Genomic DNA, 23034 nt, shown 5'->3' with positions numbered 1-23034 from the left:
CACAGCCTTAGGCTGTACAATCCACATTCAGCTAACTTCCCACTCTGCGTAAAACGTCAAGCTCAAGCCCAGAAATTTGGGCGAAGCTAAGCTTTCTAGCAAAAACTTTAATAAAGGCATTAATAAATTCAAAAGAAAATTTCATAGATAAATTTAACGTTATTGCAAAGCTTGCAACTTCATTGAATTTTTAAAAATTGTATCAAAACTGTTATTTTTTGGTAACCAACATTTCAGCTCCTGAGAAAAGCGATAATGGGCTGGCCTTTGCAGTAGCAGGGCATCTAACAGACTTGCCCCCTGGCTCTTTCAGTGCCAAAAATGTTTGTTGAATGTGCGAGCTGATAACAGGGCAGTGAGGGAAACAGGGCATCTGGGACCCTCATATAAATAGGGAAAGCAACTGAGATTTAAAGATTGGGAAATAAACAGTGGAAGAATTTTTTAAAAGGGTGAATTTGAGTGGGTGAGTTCAATGTCAAATTGGGTACAGGAAAAGAGAAGAAAGATTGGATTGAGAGCGAAAAGAAAAAGAGAAAGGAAATATAAGAAACAAAAATTTAAATGATCAATTTTAAAACCTCCGCCAAAAAATTCGAAACCTGAAACCTCCACAATTGTAATAGTTAATTTTTGATGTTAGAGAAGTAAATTAAAATTCATCATCATGTCCTTAAAAAAAAAGGGCACCTATATTTATACAGGCAGGTTCTAACTTTCTGTAACAGGTTTAATGGGAAAATACAGCCTGCGGCAAGAAGATAACAAACTTGCAGTATGTTGGTGGCACAGCCCTACTTGCAGGATCAGAAGAGGCCCTACAAAACATCGTAGATCAAGTAAACTCTAAAAGTTTACAATATGGATTGAGTACGAACACCAAGAAGTCAAAAACAATGGTAGTTAGAAGGAATACATTAGAAGAAGCTAGAGTGAAGATTGAAATGGATGGTGTCACACTGGAACATGTTGATAAGTTTGTCTATTTAGGACAAATGCTAACATAAGGTGGTGGATGCGATGTTCAAGTCAGAAGGATAGAGAAGTAATATTGTGAAGATGAGGGATGGGTTAACAAGAAAGCGCAAGGCTGTAACAAGGAAAAAACTCATAAGATGCTACATTCAATCCACTTTCCTATATGCTTCAGAAACCTGGGCCATAAATATAGATCTGTGGAAGAAAATGGAGGCCTTTGAAATGTGGATGCTAAGACATACGCTTTAAAGTTCCATATGCACAACACGAGAGATACTTGAAATTGCAAGAGCAAAAAGAACTCTAAAAAGTGACATCCAGAAAAGAACAAGTCAATATTTCGGCCATTTGATCAGAGTTAAAAAGCTACAGAGATCTCTGAGAGCAAAGTGGAGGGCAGCAGAAAGAGGGGTCGACCTGGGCATAGTTAGATGATGGGTGTCAGAGAGTGGTTGCAAACGAGCTACAGTGGATGCGTGAGGGCGGCACAAGACAGATAAGTGTGACATACAATGACAGAAGATTCTCCTGGTAGGAGTAGATACAAACAGGACAAGAGAGCAAATTCCTGTATATAAAATGGGTGTTAAGGATGAGATACTGTTTGTGCAAAGCAAACAGAGCAGCAGCATAACTCGGACCAAAACATTTGGGTATTCACATTTAACCCAGCATCGCTTGAAACTGCTGTATCATAAGGAATGGCAAACGCCATTAGCCTTGCTGTCACTTTGACGGCAAATTCTGTCCCAGTCTCTCTATACTGACTGCTTCAGGGCAGCGTAAGGGGAGCTGCAGCAGCAGGTTAAAAGCAGCCAAGCTACAGAGGGACACTGTGTGGCATCAGGGCAATTAGCAGACAAAAAAAATTACTGATGTGGAGAGGAGAGAGATTTCAAATGAATTTGTTAAGAAGCTTTGCAGGAAATCTCCTGTCGAGACTGGAACACTTCACAGACTGGTACATAACCCAACAAAGAATGTTAATAGTCATGTTACTTTGGGAATAGTGCCTTGATATAAATAGAAAAGCAAACTATTGTGGATGCTGGAAACCTGAAATAACAGAAAATGCTGCAAATACTCAGCAGGTCTGGTAGCATCTGTGGAGAGAGAAACAGTTAATGTCTCAGCTCTATGACTTTTCAACGTAGGGATATTACAGATGTTTCCACATGCTAAATGCCCCAGAACAAAAATCCACAGAAAATCTGACCGATTAGAGCTCATTGTCTGGAAAAGGTCAATAAAACTGTTTTGTAAATCCTCAGATCTCTGCAAGCTTCCAAATTTGCTGCTGCAATTTTTCTCTAGAAAGCGTGCTGATAAATTTGTGAGAAAAAGGCAACACATTGCCACCTGGAGGCCAAAAATCACAACTTCATGTAGACTCAGTAATGCCACCATTTCATAAATAATTAACCATCAAGTGGTTTCGCATAATAATCATGAGTTGCCATATTTTCAAACATAAACCAATATTGATTGATAGTTGGTTTCTAAACCTGATTAGAGGCTTATTTAATCTCTAAGAAGTCTTTACAGAAACTATAATGCTGAAAATCTGCAGTGGTTTGCTATTGCCTTCTGCAGCATGGCTGACCAGGAAACTCTCCCGCTGTTACTGCCTGCCATCAGGCATATTGGAAAGATTTACAGGCTGATAATCAACCTGTTTGGCCACTTATGAACACACCATCTGAAAATGCTTTTAAAAATTTTCAAAAAAATCCTGTTGTCATCATGTTAGGAGGCAAAGTTTGATCCATGGTGGTGCTTGTACTAATGAGCCTCCTCCCACCCCTCATCATCATAACCTTCTATTCCTTTCCCCTTCGTGTGCTTACCTAGCTTCCCTTTAAATACATCCGTGCTATTTTTTTAATTCATTTATGGGATGTGGGTGTCACTGGCTAGGCCAGCATTTATTGCCCTTGAGAAAATGGTGGTGAGCTGTCTTCTCGAACCGCTGCAGTCTGTGTGGTATAGGTACAGCCATAATGCTGTTAGGGAGGGATTTTGACCCAGTGACAGTGAAAGAACGGCAATTTAGTTCCAAGTCAGGATGATGAGTGACTTGGTTGCAGTGAGTTCAATGCTCTAACCATTCTCTGGGCAGAAATGTTTTGCTTTAATGCACTGTTTGTTTTATTCGCAGCTATCATATACCCACAGCCCCAAGTGGAAACATCTTCTCTGTGTCAAGCCATTTCATAATATTGAAGACCTCTATCAGGTCACTCCCTCGCCTTCTCCTTTCTAGAAGGCAAAGTGCCAACCTGTTTAATCTTTTCTGATAAGATGTAATCTCTTTGTTCTGATATCATCCAACTAAATCTTTTTTGCACCTTTTCCAGTGCCTCCATATCCTTCTCATAATAAGACGACCAGAACTGAACAGATGGCCAACACCAACACTGGACTGCATCCTCATAGCTAAGATCCTTACCAAGTAACTTAATGAGTACACTCCTATAAATATCAGACTTAGCGTCTCTCATTAAGAGGCAAATAGGGATGCGAGTATTTTCTGTTGAAATTCTCTGCATGTCTACCTGTAAGAATATATTATCAGAAATGCCTATTGAATTTGAGGTTTTAAGAGGCAATAGTATGTCTCCAGGAAGTCTTGTGGTGCATTGGTAGCATCCTTACCTCTGGGCCAAAAGCTCTGGGTTCAAGTCCTACTTCAGGACTTGATGGCCAATGGCCATGGAAGGTGCGTTCATAAGTGGCCAAACAGGTTGATTATCAACTTGTAAACCCTTCCAATATGCCTGATGCAGGCACTTACAGCACAATCACAGACCAATCCAGTGGAAGTCTATGGCTGCCAATGCCCTCTTAGGGCATGGTACCTGAAGGAGGAGATATGTCTCTGTTTTGACAACAAATTCAAAGCTTTCCTTTGTCTTTTTTTGTCATTGTATCTTTCATAGCCTTTAGAGAGCACTTTGATCTAAGGCAGTGGTCCTCAGGTTGGTCCAAAATGCAAGTCACTGGCTGCAATGCCATGGCAGAGAACAGGTCAGAATGCTCAACCAGACCAGCTCCTGCATCTGCGGCATGAGTTGTCTTAAGCGTGAGCAACTACAATATTGTTCTGTTAGCAAGATTTATGTTACTGTTGATTTAGTTTGATAAATATTTGTTTCTCAAAAGATTGTGATGGTTTTATAACATTTGAATTTTCAAATAAATGGCCCATATCTTCCAAGCTCCAGGGCGTCATAACTGGGGGGTACCCCAAAGATGTGCTGAGAAATCCCACCCAGATGTCTCCAGGTATGGATTGCATAGCAATTGCCCGGAAGTTCAGGCTTCTGCTGGGCAATTGGCCCTCACTGGGAACCATCCGAAAGTACAATATAAATTGCAAACTTCGGATGGTTCTGACTGTCTTACAGTAATAGTTACGCCGAAAAATTCAGAACTAAAACCACTTCTAAGTTCTGGGTATCTACTGTACTGACCACTATTCCCCCTACTCCCTGGACCCTCTCAGCCAGCCCCCAGCCAAACTCCCACCACCCCACCCCGACTCTCCCAACGTGACCACCCTCAACCCCCATACTGGACCATCCCCACTCCCAACACCCCACTGAAACCCCCGACTGCACCCCCCACCACCCCCAATGACCATCCCCCCTGGCCCCCTGACGCCCCTATCCCACCATCGACCACCCAACAATCTCCCCACTGACTAGCCCTGCCACTGACCACCTGACAACACCCCCATTGCAGCCCCCTACTGACTGCCCCTTCTGACCACCTGAATCCCCACATTGACCACCCAAACCCAACCCCCCCCCACTGACCACCCATTCTCCGAATGCCTGACCATCCCCACTGACCACTCCTCCCCCAGCCACCTGACCACCCCTCACTGTCATCCCCACCCACCCGAACCCACTGACCATGAACCCCAACCGCCTCACACTCCCACTGACCACCCAACAACCCCCCCGCCCAAACACTGGTCACAGCCAAGAGTGACTACCCCCCACTGACCACCTGACCCCCCCCATTGGCCAATCTCCACTGGCCATTCCCGCCACTGACCATCCCCCACTGACCACCTGTGCCACCCAGTGATCACCCAAACCCCCCCACTGACCAAATGCCAGGCTTACCACCCCCTAATGACTACCTGACCGTCCCACTGACCACCCAACCCCAACTGACCACCCCCCCACTGATCACCCAACCCTCCCCCCACTGGCCACCAAACCCCTGCACTACCGCCCTCCCACTGATCACCCGACCCCCCCAACCACTCGACCCCTCACCGACCACCCAACCACCTCCCCACCCACTTACCTTACGAACCTACCTTCTCCCTGGCTTCTCAAAATAGCTGGACCTTTAGACCTACATGCTTGACGACAGCTGGTGCTGTAGAAAAAGGGTGTGGCTTCCTTACCTCCAACTCAGTTGCCCTCAACACAAGGCCTTGCGAACCTGCTGCACTACACTATTCTCACCCGGCCAGAGTCGGAAGGGCGAGCGAGAAAGGTGCGGCTTCATTTTAGGGTAAGTAAGTAGGAGCTGAGAGGCAATCCAACTCTGATTGCCACTCCACAGAAGTTACAGGCCAATGTGTCCTATAAGACCATAAGACACAGGAGCAGAAATTAGGCCATTCAGCCCATCGAGTCTGCTCCGCCATTCAATCATGGCTGATAAGTTTCTCAACCCCATTCTCCTGCCTTCTCCTCGTAACTTTTGATCCCCTTACCAATCAAGAACCTATCTATCTCAGTCTTAAATACACTCAATGACCTGGCCTCCACAGCCTTCTGTGACAATGAATTCCATAGATTCACCACACTCTGGCTAAAGAAGTTTCTCCTCATCTCTGTTCTAAAAGGTCTTCCCTTTACTCTGAGGCTGTGACCTCGGGTCCTAGTCTCTCCTACTAATGGAAACATCTTCCCCACGTCCACTCTATCCAGGCCTTTCAGTATTCTGTAAGTTTCAATCAGATCCCCCCTCATCCTTCTAAACTCCATTGAGTATAGACCCAGAGTCCTCAAACGTTCCTCATATGTTAAGCCTTTCATTCCTGGGATCGTTCTCGTGAACCTCCTCTGGACCCTCTCCAGGGCCGGCACATCCTTCCTGAGATATGGGGTCCAAAATTGCTCATAATATTTTAAATGTGGTCTGACCAGAGCCTTATAAAGCCTCAGCAGCACATCCCTGCTTTTATATTCTAGTCCTCTCAAAATAAATGCCAACATTGCATTTGCCTTCCTAACTACCGACTCAACCTGCAAGTTAACCTTAAGAGAATCCTGGACTAGGACTCCCAAGTCCCTTTGCACTCCAGATTTCTGAATTCTCTCCCTATTTAGAAAATAGTCTATGCCTCTATTCTTCCTACCAAAGTGCATGACCTCACACTTCCCCACGTTGTATTCCATCTGCCACTTCTTTGCCCATTCTCCTAACCTGTCCAAATCCTTCTGCAGCCTCCCAGCCTCCTCAATGCGACCTGTCCCTCCACCTATCTTTGTATCATCTGCAAACTTAGCCAGGATGCCCTCAGTTCCTTCATCTAGATCATTAATGTATAAAGTGAAAAGTTGTGGTCCCAACACTGACCCCTGTGGAACTCCACTAGTCACCGGCCGCCATCCTGAGAAGGATCCCCTTATCCCCACTCTCTGCCTCCTGCCAGACAGTCAATCTTCTATCCATGCTAGTACTTTGCCTCTAACACCATGGGCTCTTATCTATCTGAGCAGCCTCCTGTGCGGCACCTTGTCAAAGGCCTTCTGGAAGTCCAAGTAGATAACATCCATTGGCTCTCCTTTATCTAACCTACTCGTTACCTCCTCAAAGAATCCTAACAGATTTGTCAGACATGACTCCTCTTGTAGTATTAATGGTTATAACATGAAAATGTCTATATATGTTTCTGGAATGAACTAATTTACTCATGATGGTTAATAAAAAAATGCACATAAATTTAAAAACAAGAAAGCAGTGAAATATTTATAGTTTCCATAAGTTTCCACTAATTCTGATATGGTTTTTGCAGTGCTGAGCGAAAGCAAATAGGATAGGTCCAGTAGGTGATCCGTGGGGACTCTTACCCCGCCTAAGTGGTCCGCGGACTAAAAAGTTTGGGAACCACTGATGTAAAGTGCCTCCCTAGACCTGCCCCTTTAAGAAATTGCTAGAATGGTTCCTGAAAAGGAAACTAAATTTACTTCACAAACCGGGCAGAAGTTTTAGACATCTTCCTAATGAAATGATGCAATTTAGACTGAATGAACCCGCCCAAAAACTATGGAAAGTGTTAATTTCACGTAAGACAATTTTAGCTCTAAATATTATACATCTCAAGTGACAAATAATGGACGGATATCATTCTAATGGTGGCACATAACTCAGACATGTATATCTGCCCATGAAATAACACAAATCGCGGAATTTTAAACAGCCCTAGTGTTAAGAACTTCGAAGAAATTCCTTCAATTCAATCCTGCTATTTGCGAAGACAATGAAATTTCATAAAATTCGGAGTGCTGTTTTTGCAGAATAATCTTTTTAATGCTTGTAAAGGGGGGGGTTAATCAGTTACTTAAAAATTAAATGTTAAAAGTTATAGGCGCAGTACGGCGCAAAGCAGGATTTGATTGGGTGCCTTGTAGAGAAAAACACCCTGGGCCAAATGATACTGCTGTTTTTATATGCTATGACTGTGTGTTACTTATTAAGATACAACCACAGTGGTATTTAACATAGCAAACATCCTTTTGTTTACAAGGCAATTAGTTATGTTCATCTCATTGCTTTATCCTGTGTTGTCAAACTGCTTACCCCACCATCCCACATGACACACAGCACCTTAAAATGTAGGGCAAGGAAAATTAGATGCTACTGGAATCTGAAAATTACATGGTGAGCGTGGAATAAATAAACTCCTCTTTGAAGGATTTCCTCACAGCGAGCCAGAATTGTTCAACCTTGGTTTAATCGGTCATACTTCTGAATTCATTTCCAGTTCTTGCATTCAAAGATGCAGATCCCTAACTCAGTGATTAATTGTGCTGCCAAAGGAATGGATCAGTGATCAGTGAAATCACTTGATAGGCTGTCAGAGCTGTGTCGCATTACAATTCATCCTTTCTGCACCTGTTCATTAAGAGCAAGGTTCATCCCAACTTCAAGGATTGATTGCAGGCTTACATTACAGTGATATATTCACAACCCCATAAGTGGACCTCATTATAATGAGCTTCTGAATGGCAGGCTGGAGAAGAATAACACCTAAAAGCAATCTAGTACACATAGAAGATTGCTACCTTGATCTTTTGAATTTAGGGCACAAAAGGAAAGTTTCTGTACGATGAAGTTAGATACTGAAAGGAAAAGATGAAATAATAACCAGCCTCACCAAGGAAAAACTGAACAAAAACCTTCATACTTTTTCCAAACACTTTATTTGTCATTCAACAAGGATGAACAACGCTGACATCTGTATTCACTTGTGACATGCGAAATTGACAAATGCATCAAAAAGTCATAATAGTCAGAATGACGGAGTTACTACATTTTTTTATAATGTCAATTTAAGCTTCCATTTCAGTCTTTGTACTGAAGTATGAAGTAAATCTCAAACATGCAACACTGGTTTTGGTCAAGCTTCCGTCAATAAATTAGCAGCCATATCTAACAAATCCACTCCAGGAAGACTTCTATTACAGCTTATTGACCATTGTCAAGATTATCAATATTAATTGCCAATACTTAACTGTTATATCTAAACTTTGTCACTTCTCAATGTCAGTCATTATGACATCGTATAATGGACTAGATTTCACAGCAAGTTGGGCCCAGAGCAGCTGTGCCCTGTACCTCTCATACACAGGGTATGACATTTCATGCAAAGGAACCTACAAAAACTGGCATAGGCTTCAAAATCAAAACACAGATGAACACAAGCCTTATGGCAATTGAAGATAAAGTATTAGTGGGGCATGGAGTTATAATAGAAGTTGCAGGTATACCTAACCATTAATGACTAACTCACAGGTAGGAAAACACCTGAATAAAGGTGTAATTTGTAGCAGCATTGGATTGAGAACTTACTGAAGATCGATTTGTTTTTCTAATTCATTCTCAGGATGTGGGCATCACTAGCAAGACCAATATTTATTGTCCATCGCTAGTTGCTCTGCAAAGGTGGTGGTGAGTGCTAAAGGTACAAGATGCATTCTTCACTTGAGGCTTGGGAGCTCACATCAATGACGTTGAGCTTTGACACCTCGGTCCAGATCTTCTGGATCACCTTTTTCCGATCCTGATCAGACGAAAAAAAATGCAGACTTATCTTCCACTGATATTTCAGGGCAGTCTTCTAATGGAGGATCTGACCCAGTGCAGCAAACCTTGTAGGAAGCAGTGCAGAGAATCAGCGTAGAAGCCACACCCCCTTTTTATTCAAACATATGAAATAGGAGCAGAAGTAGGGCATCGGCCCCTTGAGCCTGCTCTGCCATTCAATAAGATCATGGTTGATCTGTTTGTGTTTCGAATTCCACATTCCCATCTACCCCGATAACCTTTGATTCCCTTGCTTAATAGGAATCTATCTACCTCCGCCTTAAAAATATTCAATGACCCCGCCTCCAACGCCTTCGGAGGCAGAGTGTTCCAAAATCGCACAATCCTCAGAAAAAAAATTCTCCTCATCTCTGTCCTAAAAGGGCAACCCTTAATTTTAAAACTAGTTCTGGACTCACCCACAACAGGAAACATCCTTTCCACGTTCACCTTTTAAATAATGCTCAGGATCTTATAGACTTCAATCAAGTCACCCTCTTCTAAATCCCAGTGGAAACAAGTCCAGTCAGCCTAACCTTTCCTCATAAGACAACCTGCTCATTCCATGTATCAGTCTAGTAAACCTCCTCTGAACTGCCTCCAATGCATTTACATCCTTCCTTAAATAAGGAGACCAAAACTGCACACAATATTCAAGATGTAGTCTCACCGATGCCCTGTATAAAAGTAAGGATATTATACTTCAGTTATGTTCAATTCCTCTCGTAATAAAGGATAGAATTCCATGAGCCTTCTTAATTACTTGCTGCACCTGCATACTAACCTTTTGCAACTCATGTACTAGAACACCTAGATCCCTCTGCACCTTGGAATTCTGCTACTGTGTCATGAAGTTATTAATGTATATAATATTATTGGGAAATATTTTTCTTTTAAAATAGAGGTTTAGTCTGTGGGTGTGTCTTAATTGGATTTAAAAAATTAGTCTGGGTGCTTTAATGTGTACTAGTTTTGAGATGTAAGAGAGGTAGAGTGTATTTGCATTTATTTGAATAAAGCATTCAAGAAGTGGGGTGAAATCTGGCACCCTAGCTAGCAGAGAGCAAGCAATGTGTTTATATTACTAATAAGATTGGTACTATGAAAGGGGTTTTATTGTTAGAAGAGGTTAGTGATACAATGAGATTATACATTCAATGAGAATTTACATTCAATGAGAATTTACATTCAATGAGATGTGCTGGATATAACCGAAAGCAGTTTTCGTGTGTGCAGGGCAGAGGCAATGTAAGGTTAAAGCAGCTGTAAGCCTCCAACTGTCTCCACAGGAACCAAAGTGAAAAGAACCTCATTTTGAATTTGTATGGTGAAAGTGCTTTGCCTGGTGTCTGGTTAAGTCTATGGCTGCTGTGCCTTAATGGAGGTTAGTTTGGGAATTTGTTAAAAGTTATGATAATGGTAATTTGTAGCCATGTATATGTGTTTAATGTGTTGTAACTTAATAAAATGTTTCATTTAGTTTAATATAAAACCTCTCGAGAACTGGTGGTCTGGTTCCTGAATTTAGGAGTTGTATCTCAAACATACCACTTAAAAATATAGGTTATGACAGCTGTTTAAAGTTTCTCTCTCGGGATTTTAAAGAACTCAGCTTTACCAACTGCTGGGTCATAACAGCCGTTCTCCGTTTAAGTAATACTCTGCTTTTTTTATTCTTCTTGCCAAAGTGAACAGCTTCACATTTTCCAGCATTCTTCTCCATCTGCCAGATTTTTGCCCATCCGTTCAACCTATCTATATCCATCTGCAACTTCCTCATGTCCTCTTCACAACATATTTTCCTACCTATCTTTCTGTCATCTGCAAATTTAGCTACCATAACTTCACTCTCCTCATCTAAGTCATTGATATAAATTGTAAAAAGATGAGGCCCCAGCACAAAGCCCTGCAGGACTCCACTTGACACATCCTGCCAATCAGAAAAAAAACCATTTTTGCACACACTGTTTTCTGCCAGCCAACCAATCTTCTATCCATGTTAATATGCTACCCCCTACACCATGAACTTTTATTTTCTGCAATAACCTTAGATGTGGCTCCTCATCAAATGCCTTCTGGAAATCAAAGTACAGCATGTCTACAGGCTTCTCTTTATCCACAGCATATGTTACTCCTTCAAAGAACTCTAATAAATTGGTTAAACTTGATTTCCCTTTCACTAAACCATGCTGACTCTTCCCGATTACCTTGAGTTTCTCTAAAGTACCCAGCTATAACCTCTTTAATGATTAATTCTAACAACTTCCCCATGACAACCTAGCCTATGGTTTCCTGTTTTCTGCCTCCCTCCCTTATTGAATAGAGGGGTTATATTTGCTGCTTTCCACTCTGGTGAAACCTTTCCAGAATCTAGCGAATTTTGGAAAATTAACACCAACACATCTACTATCTCATTAGCCACCTCTTTTAAGACCCTAGGATGGGGTCCATCAGGACTTGGAGACTTGTCAGCCTGCAGCTCCATCAGTTTGCTCAGTACCACTTCCCTAGTGATTGTAATTTCACCAAGTTCCCCTCTCCCTTCCACCTCCTGATTTACAGTTATTACTGAAATATTTCTGTATCCTCTATAGTGAAGACTGAAGCAAAATATTTGTTCATTTCATCCGCCATTTCCTTATTATCTATTAACTCCCCATTGTCACTCTCTAGTGGGCCAACACTCACTTTACTTACTCTTTCCTTTTTGAATATCTGTAGAAATTCTTGCTATCCATTTTTACATTTCTAGCTAGCTTCCTCTTGTACTCTAATTTATTTCTCCTGATTAACCTTTTAGTCATTCTCTGCCGTTCTTTATATTCTGACCAATCGTCGGACCTGCCACTCATTTTTGTGCAGTTATGTACCTTTTCCTTAAGTTTGATGCTTTTCTTAACTTCTTTAGTTAACCATGGATGGTGGGTCCTCCCCTTAGAATTTTTCTTTATAGTGGGAATATACTTAGTCTGAAATATCCCCTCAAATGCCCGCCACTGCTTCTCTATTAATCTATCCCCTAGCCTAGTATCCCAGTTCACTTCAGCTAGCTCAGCTTTTATGCCCACATGGTTGCCCTTATTTAAGTTTAAAATACTAGTCTTAGACCCACTCTTCTCCCTTTCAAACTGCATGTAAAATTCAATCATATTGTGGTCAATGCTACCTAAGGGTGCTTTTACCTTGAGGTCATTAATTAATCCTGCCACATTACACAATACCAAGTCTAATATAACCTGCTCTCTGGTTGGTTCCAGAATGTGCTGCGCTAAAAAACTCTCTCAAAAGCATTCTATGAACTTCTCATCCAGGCTACTACTGCCAATCTGATTTTTCCAGTTTATATGTAGATTAAAATCACCCACAAGCACCCAATATTTCTTCTTGTATGGTTTGTCCTACATTGTGCTTACTGTTAGGGGGCCTGCAGACTACTTCCACACTAGACTTCTTTCCCCTACCATTCCTCATCTCCACCCAAACAGATTCTATATCCTGATCTCCTGAACCAAGATCATCTCTAATTATTGCACCAATGCCATCCTTGATTAACAGTGCTACCCCTCCACCTTTACCTAGCTCCCTATTCTTCTAGAAGATCATACACCCCTCAATATTCTGATCCAATCCTTATCATCCTGCAGCCATGTGTCTGTAATGGCCATCAGATCATATCTATTTACTTCAATATGCTCTTTCAATTCATTTACTTTGTTATGAATGCTATGTGCATTCAGATGCAGAGACTTTATGTTTTGCCTTTTTGTTAACTTTGTAATATCTAGTCTTGACTACTGGTGTATTCTTAGGTTTTATCTCGCTGTCCCTTCCTGCTTCCTGCTCATTTCCCATATTACAATTATGGTCTCCTGCCTTGAATCTACCCCTTGTTTGGCACGTCTACCCAAGCTTGATCCCTCATCTCCTTGTTTAGTCTAAAGACTTCTCTACTTCCCTAGTTATGCAAGTCGCAAGAACAAATGTCCCAGCATGGTTCAGGTGTAGACCGTCCCAACAGTACAGCCCCCACTTTCCCCAGTGCTCATGCCAATGCTCGATGAACCAGAACCCACTTCTCCCACACTAGTCTTTGAGCCACGCATTCAACTCTAATTTTATTTGCTCTATGCCTATTCGCACATGGCTCAGGGAACCTTTGAGGTTCTGCTTCCTAATTTGGTACCTAGCTTCTCATACTGACTATGCAGAACCTCTTTCCTCGTCCCGTCTATGTCGTTCATATCTACATGGACCATGATGACTGAATCCTCCCCCTCCCACTGCAAATTCCTCTCCAGCCCTGAGCAGATGTCCTGAACCCTGGCAGCGGGCAGGCAACACAGCCTTCTGGATTCTCGCTCTTTGTTCTCTAACAGTGTCAGTCCCCCTCACTATGCTGTTCCCCTACTACCACTACATTCCTGTTTGCTCCCCCTGCTTGAATAGCTTCCTGTACCACGGTGTCATGACCAGCCTGCTCATCTACCCTGCAGAGCTCGGTTTTGTCCACACAGATTGTGCGTACCTCAAACCTGTTTGATGAGGCTCCTCCACTACCCTTTACCAGCCTTTACCCTTTACCAATCCCTTTACCTGCCTCACTCACAGTCACATCCTCCTGTCCCTCACCGCTGACCAAAACAGATGACCCTTTTCTAAGGGCTGCAACTATCTTTTGGAACAAACTGTCCAGGTATTTCTCTCCCTCCCTTATGTTGCACAGTGTCTGCAGTTCAGCTTCCAGATCAATAATCCCGAACCGGAATTCCTCTAACTGCTTACACTTTCTGCAGAAGTGTTTCTTTTGGATCGCCTTGGTATCCAAAAGCTCCCATATTCCACAGCTGCAACATAACAGAAGTAACAATGGCAGGACAGGTGTTATTTATTTAACTTAATTTAAGTACTCACTTAATTAACTTAGAATAATTCCTATTTATACCAAACCTCTTTCCCCCGTGCACGAATTCCCACGTGAACTTAATTCACTACTCACTCGGTCTCAGTCCCACTCCGACGTACTCTCCTGTCTCCTCGCATGTCCGTTTTTACAGTAGTAGCTGACGTATTCTGGTAACTAAAGAGTTTGAAAACAACTATGGAGAGAAGGTAACTGCGTAATGTAGGGTGGCTGAGGTAAGTGGGTAAGGGGGGGGGGGGGTAGGGTAGGTGAGATAAGTGGTATGGGAGTAGGGTGGGTGCAGGAAGTGTGTAAGGGGATAGGGTGGGTGAAGTAAGTAGGTAAGGGGGCAAGTTGGTAAGGGGGCAGGGTGGGTGCAGTAAGTGGGTAAGAGGATAGGGTGGATAAGGCAAGTGGGTAAGGGGGTAGGGTGGAAGGTGGGTAGGCCCTTATTTGGTGCACTTTTAAGCTTACAATAATTTCACGTTTCACACCAAACTAAAAACTTCTACAGCGTGCGCCTACAAAAAGTTTGAATCGTGTTGGACTCTCCATTCTCTCGTCAAAAATAGCTCGCTCTCATAACTAATCCCTTTCCTGGATAAAATGGCAACTTGGAGGCAGGCCGAAACATTACTTAGAGTGAGGATATAACAACAACCGCTTATATTTATAGAACACCTTTAACATAATGAGATGTGTCAGGGCGTTTCACAGATGCATTACTAAAAAAAAAAAGTATGACACTGAGACACATAAGGAGATATTAGATAAGATAACTAAAAGCTTGGTCAAAGAGGTCAGTTTTTGAGAAGTATGTGAAAGAAGGAAAGACAGATAGAGAGTCAGAGAGGTGGAGGGAGGAAATTCCAGAGCTTAGGGCCTAGGTAACTGAATGTGAGGTCACTAATGGTGGAGCAATAATAATACAAGGATATGACATTTTAGCTTTTCAAAGAACAAAAATTCAACGAGTTTCAGAGGAGACAAGAGCAAGTCAAAATAATGAAACAAGATGTTTAGGCAGAGCTGGAAAGAAAAGTCACACCCAACCATTAAACTGCCTTTTCTTTCATTCGATAATCAACCTGCTGTTCAGTCCAAACATTTTCTGTCTTTAACCCTTAAAACACACAAAGCTAGAAAATGTTGTTGGTGATAATAGCAGTTAAGCATTTGATGCACACATATGACATTTATCAAAAGTTTAACTCTGTCTAAAAAGGTTTATTTCCTTACACTGTACATCAAAATCATTACAGGCCTTTGTTAAAAAAGAAACTGAAATGCGCGAGAAGGTGATTTGCAACAATAAATTGAATTTAGTGCTGCCGATCTGGGGTTCGAAATCTATCAATGCTCTTGCTGCCTGTTATTACTCTTCACAGTTTTCCTTGGACATCGACTCCTCCAGTATTGGTTCTCTACCTGGGTGCTAATGTAGGTACAAAGGGATCTTCACCACGAACAGTTGCATAAACTGGGAACAGTTTTCAAAGTGTCTTAAAGGAGGAAAGGCAGGTAGAGGGGCAGAGAGGTGCAGGAAGGGAATTCCAGAGTCTAGGTCTTGGGCAAAACAGAATACAACCAGGTGCTACAACTCACCCACAAACAGGTCAACAGTCCACACCCAATATCACAATAGCATGCTGTAGTGAAATCTGAATCATCAGAACCTCGGGTGTAGTTTTTTTAATTTGAAAGTAATAGTCATCAGTCCAACCATATTCCTTAATTTGTTGCCAAACCCTACTATTTCCCCACTTGCAGTAATGCTCAAATGAAACCAGTGAATGCTTCATGTAGAACATCCACTTTCTCTTAAAAACGCAGTTAGAATTTGCCTTCAAGATAATTAAACCTTCAAAAAGGCAGTGTCCAAGCACAGGCTGGAAGATTGATTGAGGAAAAAAAAATACAAAACTTATTCGGTGTACGTATCAATTTATTTTGGGATGAACAAGTGAGTTGGTAACGAGAGACCAGAAACAAAAATTTTGTAAATTAAGATTTTGTAGTGTAAATCTTTATCACTGCCAAGACAAACTAAGATTTTCTATATCCCTCTGTCACTTTAAAATGGCGTTGCTTTAGTGCGTAGGTATGGATTAACCTCTTACTAAACAATCATCAGTTTATTTTGTCGTGATATTTAGTGTTAGCAATCCAGGTACTTGCAGACAGGACACCAAAGTAAATGCTCCAACAGTGAGCAGAAGGTGAAAATCTACCTGCCGGATGAGGAATGCAGTTTCACCTTAAAGCTTTAACAACAAATGTAATAATGCTTTTCCTCTCAATTTTGATTTGGGACAGAGTACAACTGTGTAACCAACTTAAAGGAAATCAGAATAAAATGGTCTTCATCCTCTTTCTGGACTTCATCTCCCATAGGAACTCTTAAAAGGCAATTGGACACGAAGACTAATTTGCAGGGTTATGGAGAAAAAGCTGGGCTGTAGGACTAAATTGGACAGCTCTTTCAAAGAGCTGGCACAGGCATGAAGGGCAAAGTGGCCTCCTTCTGTGCTGCAAGCACCCGAAACAAACAGAACTGTAGCTACAATTCTCAAAAAGCAGCAGCTCATATCAAAACATTTCTGCCTCAAGTCTTCTTGCAACCATTAGTGGAACAAAGTACAATCTCTTCGGACATGCTCCAGTTTCGCCCTCCAACCAATCTAATGGGTGCTAACAGCTTTTTGCGTTGCTCCCCAGCTGATCTGCTTCATCAATACCAACAATCCCCAATCTCAACATACAAGATAAAGGACTGCGACATGGGTAGAAATCTGGACGTAGCCAGACATACACCGTATGCTCTTGCATGCAGTCTACAACCTCCCAGGGTTGTGACAATTTTCATCTCTTGGAACTATCCTGAGCATTCGTGCCCACAGTGGATTCTCTATTTTTTTTATTCATTCACAGCATGTGGCATCACTGGCTAGACCAACATTTGTTGCCTATCCCTAATTGAGAAGGTGGTGGTGAGCCGCCTCCTTGAACTGTTGCAGTCCATGTGGTGTAGGTAGACCCACAGTGCTGTTAGGAGTGAGTTCCAGGATTTTGACTCAGTGGTGAAGGAACAGCGATATAGTTCCAGATCAGGATGCTGTGTAGCTTGTGCTCTGCAAGCAAAGGATGGTGGATGCAAGGAATTGTGTAGGGGGAGAGTTTCAGTGGGAATTAAGAGGGAAGGAAATAGAGCCAACATAAACAGCAAGGAGCAGGAAAGTGCTGGCATGAGCTGAGAGTGGGAGAGTGAGAGAGAGAGAGAGAGGGGGGAGGGAGAAAGGGAGGAGAGATGACTGAATTAAGGGAAGGGGATTTCTCTATTCATTAGTTTTCAGCCCCGAGCAAGGTGGGTGTGGGGGGGGTGGGGGGTAGCATAAAAAAAAATGAAAAGATCAAAAGAATACTTGAAATATATAGGTCTTATTTTTTGAAAAGTATTGGTTGAGTTACTAAAAGTAAGAATCTTTGTGTATGTATCAAATTAAGCGTTAAGGTAATTAATTTTGCACAAAGTTCAATACAAGTACATTCCAAGGAGTGAATTATTCAACTGTTAAATAAAACTGGTCGCATTCCTGTGGGTAATGCAATTGAGCAGTCAAAAAGTGGTGGATATCTCTAGATCAAATACAGTGAGAAGATAGGGAAAGTTCAACTAGACCAAGAAAGAAGAGGAAAGGGGGAAGAGGGGGAAGGGAGAGAAGAATGAGAGAGAGGGGGAAGTGCAGGAAGTGCAAGAGAGTGGAGGGAGCAGTAGAGGGAGCAGTTTATGGAAGTCAGGAGTAAAATAGGAGGGGAACATTGGAGACGTAGGAGCATAAGAGAGATGAAAAGAGGGGGAGGAGGGAGGAGGCTAAGGATGGGGAAAGGACAGGGAGATTGGTTTCATTTAGAGAGTGGTGGGTGAGGAGAAGAGACATTCTCAGTGAGATTTGTGGACTGCATTCATTAAAAGGTTGATCCTTGTGGGAAATGGGCTATTGCTTGGTTAAGGAGTGGGTGCCAATCAGATTAGGAATGCTAGGCAAGTGCAAGACATGTTGGTTGTCTCTTCATGTCTCAGTGCCAAGGAAAGAAGTCAAGTGTTGGGAGGGGATTAGAATAATATCTGTACTTCGTCTGTGGAGGAGATGAGATGCAACTGCTCTTAATTTACAGTAGAGGAGAAAAGCCATATGGGGAATAGTCAAATTCCTACACTCAGTGAAAGGGTGCGCAGAGGAAAGAGTTCAGGCTCATTGCAAGAAATTCTATTCTTTGTGGATCGCGATTAGGATTAGCTTTCCTCCTCTTCACTGCAATTTTCTACTCAGTGGGAGGGAGATGGCTGTAGTTTCCTAAAATGCTGCTCATTGGGGTTTGGGTTGGAATTATGGCTGGGGTTTTGTTTTACATTTCCTGTTCTTCGAAGTCTCTACTCTGGGGAAACTAAATGTGGGCTTGTGATTCTAATTGGAATTTGCTCACAGCGAGAGACTCTTATTGTTTCGATTCTGCATGTTATGATCTGTGGCAGAGAGCAGGAAAAGGATTTCAGCTGCGGTCTGTTTTATTAGTTTATTTAGCAATTGCTGCTAGGAGTGGGGCTGACTGGTTTCAGGTGCAATCTTTCAGTGTTGTGGGCAGGGGTCACCTCAGTTCTTTTTCCAGCCCAGCATGAGATATTTGTACTTGTGGCTTCCCTTTCTGGCCAGCAGTTGATTTGCAGTAAGAACATTTGGGACTTTGTTTTCCAGGCAGTAATGAGAAAGGGGCATAGAAACTGTTGTGCGTGGGAGTAGGGGGAAAGGTTTTTCTTCAAATTTATTCATTCACAGGATATTGTCGCTGGCAAGGTATCCGTGTAATGTCCATCTCTAACTATTTTGAGTAGGTAATGGAGATCTGCCTTTTTGAACTGCTGCAGTGCAGGGAAGTATTCCCAAAGCGTTGTGCAAGTTCCAGGATTTTGACCCAGTGACAATGAAGGAACAGTGATACTATTCCAAGTCAGCATGGTGCATGACTTGGAGGGGAACTTGCCAGTGATGGCATTCCCATGCACCTGCTACGCTTGTTTATGTCGATGGTAGAACTCACGGATTGAGAAGGTGCTGCCAAAGCAGCCTTGGCGAGTTTTTTTTCCTTTATTCTTTTATGGGATGCGGGTGTCGCTGGTAAGGCCAGCATTTATTGCCCAATTACCTGCCTTGAGCTAACCTTGCTAGGTCATTTCAGAGGGCAGTTAAGAGTCAACCACACTGCTGTGGGCCTAGAGTCACATGTAGGCCAGACCAGGTAAGGATGGCAGATTTCCTTCCCTAAAGGGCATTAGTGGGCCTGATGGGTTTTAACAACAATCGACCATAGTTTCGTGGTCACCATTACTGAGACTAGCTTTTTATTGCAGGTTTATGAACTGAATTCAAATTCCACCAGCTGCCGTGGTGGGATTTGAACCCATGTCCCCAGAGTATTAGCCTGGGTCTCTGGATTGTTAGTCCAACGACATTACCACTATGCCACCATCTTGCATCTTGCAGGTGGCACACACTGCTGCCACTGTGCATCGATGGTGAGGGGAGTGAATGTTGAAGGTGGTAGATGGGGTGCCAATCAAGCGGGCTGCTTTGCCCTGGATGGTGTCGAGCTTCTTGAGTGCTGTTGGAGCTGTACTCATCCAGGCAAGTTGAGAGGATTCCATCACACTCCTAACTTGTACTTTGTAGATGGCGGACAAGCTTCCAGGAGTCAGGAGGTGAGTCACTTGCCACAGAATACCCAGCCTCTTCACGCTGGGAAATCAAATCCATGATGCAAAGGGCTGTTTATTGGACAGCTGTTACTCTTTTGACACTTAGTGGTCTGTGTTTTACAGTAACTGTACATTTCACCAGTTTCTGAGAATGTTCGATTACAAATGTTTGATGAAGTGTAGAGTTTAATGCTATCATGCAACATTAGGTGCCCCTCCATTGTTTTCGATCTATCATGTAAGGTTAGGTTTTCAGTGCCACCTACTGGTGCAGTATCTCTAAAATTGTGAGACCACTTACTTTAATATCTAATAGATATATAGATATTTAGGACAGTCTGGAACAACATTCTTGTAACTGACACTAGGCAAAATAAAGAAGCCTGCTTGCTGTTGATTTGCAAATTGATCCCTCAATCACGGTGGGAAACAAGAGAACTCAGGTCTGTTCTATGTCAGGCCAAAAGGATGGATCTTGGCGAAACCCAGTGCCACTCAAACAACTACAAGCATCTCCTTGAATGGCACCAGTAGATAAAAAAAAAAGAGACTGCCTGTCTAAATAAAAAAAGACATTTGACATTTTCTTCATCGAAGTTAATGATACAGTCCGCGCAGCAATGTACTGTCAACTTTCCTATTTTAAAGAAAAAGTTTTTCCACCTCATCACGTTGGTGTTTCCATAATCAGATAATAATGACTGACATTGCCATAGCCGGTTTTGCTCAACCCTCATCTGTACTCACTCCTGTGTTGAGTTACCTCACTAAAAAAAACTGAATGAATAAATGAATGATCAGACATGACAGTGTATATGGTACAACTGTGCAATATCCACCTTTTGCGGTAGTTTGGTCAAAATACATTGTGCCTATTTGGACACTCATTTTCACCTTCCTATCTTATGCTTGAAGTATATGATCCTGCAATGTAAATACATTTTGTACGGATCTTATGAATAGTTAAAGAAATTAAAAATCAGTATAGTTTAGTACCGAAATGCCATTCATGGATCAAACACAGAATGCTATTACATAGTGCACTGTCACCTGGTAAAATGTCTTGGAAATTAATTTATCATAGAACATAGATAGTAAGTCTACAGGCTTGCTACAGAATCACAAATTTAGCTAATGCCCTACAATTTTTCTCTCACAATCGCCATCCCTCAGTAGGTTTTAATTAAAGTACCAACCTGCATTTACGACTGCATCAATTTTCAGCTTTGTTATGTCGCCTCGGTAGAGTGAAACATTATCATTCAACTTGGGGGTTTTTGGAGCCGAGACCTCTTCATCTTCTTCTCCTGCAACATGGAATCAAATTGCTTAAAATCAGTTTTCCCATCTATTCAAGGCGAGGGGCAAACACCTACAGAAGCAACAAAACTGCAGCTGTTAGAACGTGGAACATGTTACAACAGGAAGTGAGTGGGGCATAAATAGCTTACATGCTTTCAAAAGGAAACTAGATGAATAGATGAGAGAAAAGGGAATAGAAAGACATGCTGAAAGGCTGAGATAAGGTAGATGGAATGGAAGGAGAGTTATGGAGTACAAACACCAAAACAGGTTAGCTGGACTGAACAGCTTGATGCTGCACAGTATGTTCAATGAGACATAGCAAATGAAGATTAGTAAACATGGTTATAGCATTTGTTTCCTACTTCCATGGGTACACACTTCCACACTAACTGCAACACATGATCAAATTTGTAACCAAGTATCTTAGATTCCAAGTTGGACTGGGCTGACATGCTAATTACGTGTTTCTCCTACTCTTCCCCCCATCACCATCACTCCCCCCAAAAGTATAACTTGAAAATAATTCAACCAGTGGACACAATTTCCCGGTGACAGCCAAGAGGATCCTGCTGGGCCAGATGGTGTATGTGTGACATACGCCATCTTTTTGGATAATGAAATGAAGAATTGTAGCAACTTTGTTGGAGACACCAACTTGAAAGAGTTGTGTACAGTACAAGGAAGCCACTATGTTACTGATTATCATTTGGCGATATTAATTCCAATTCTTTCAAGCCAAGAGGCACAGTAACTCCTTCAATAAAACTTCATCAAAATATCCTTCCCCCTTCCTAAGGACATCACTGCGGGAATCACTGACAAGGACGGCATTTGTTGCCCATTCCTAATTGCCCTTGAACTGACCATTTCAGAGGGCTGTTAAGAGTCAACCACATTACCATGGATCTGAAGTCACATGAAGGCCAGACCAGGTAAGGATGACAGATTTCCTTCCCTTATGGACATTAGTGAGCCAGATGGGTTTTTATGACAATTGATGATAGTTGCCATGGTCACCATTACCGAGACTAGCTTTTAATTCCAGATTTATTAACTGAATTTAAATTCCACCGACTGCCTTGGTAGGATTTAAACCCAGACCTGGGAAAATGCATTCTTTGTCCAACACCCAGGAGAAGTGGTGGGAGGTATGTCACATGACCTCCAACAAACTGCCAAAACCTGTAACAAAAACAAAAAGTGCTGGAAAAACTCAGCAGGTCTGACAGCATTTGTGGAGAGAAAGACAGAGTTATTGTTTCGAGTCCGTATGACTCTTCTTCAGAACATATGTCTTTCTCTCCACAGATGCTGTCAGACCTGCTGAGGTTTTCCAGCACTTTTTGTTTTTGTTTCAGATTTCCAGCATCCGCAGTATTTTGCCTTTATGCTCGAACCTGTAATATTGCCGTGTGGAACTGAACCCAGTCTACCCTTTTATCATCTAACAGGTAGCAGCAGAAAGAGCTCTGTCCAGGTAAAGTACCTGGCCCTCATCTACACTGTGAACATGGGAACTTCTGTATCTGTGCCTTCAAGACTAATTCATCTCTAAGTGCCTTCGCCCATTGTGGAAGTTCTCACTTCTGGAAAGATGATCACCCTGCAACAGTTTCAGCCTGCTAACCTCTGAAGGAATGCGCCACTGGACTTTTGATTCTGGACACTGGACTCATGTGAAACCATAACTCTTATTTTTATCGTCGTCTTGCCCTATACCCATTTCTCTTCTTTCTTTCTTTCCCTTATCCCTCTTCTATTG

At 42.3% G+C, this 23034-nt stretch overlaps 1 protein-coding gene across 1 annotated transcript in view; it reads right to left on the bottom strand.

Moving 5' to 3' along the window:
• The window catches only part of macrod2 (mono-ADP ribosylhydrolase 2), an 896565-nt gene that overhangs the window by 838784 nt on the left and 34747 nt on the right, over positions 1 to 23034 (bottom strand). Inside the window, exon 4 of the mRNA XM_078556471.1 lies at positions 21164 to 21274. Within this exon, the coding sequence (XP_078412597.1) occupies positions 21164 to 21274 (111 nt within the window). The remainder of the gene's footprint in view (positions 1 to 21163; positions 21275 to 23034) is intronic.

The sequence above is a fragment of the Cetorhinus maximus genome, chromosome 14 (genome assembly GCF_964194155.1).
Source record: "Cetorhinus maximus chromosome 14, sCetMax3.hap1.1, whole genome shotgun sequence".
NCBI classification, from domain to species: Eukaryota; Metazoa; Chordata; class Chondrichthyes; order Lamniformes; family Cetorhinidae; genus Cetorhinus; species Cetorhinus maximus.
The sequence above is the reverse complement of the archived record's forward strand: the minus strand, read 5'-3'. Positions and strand labels throughout refer to the sequence as shown.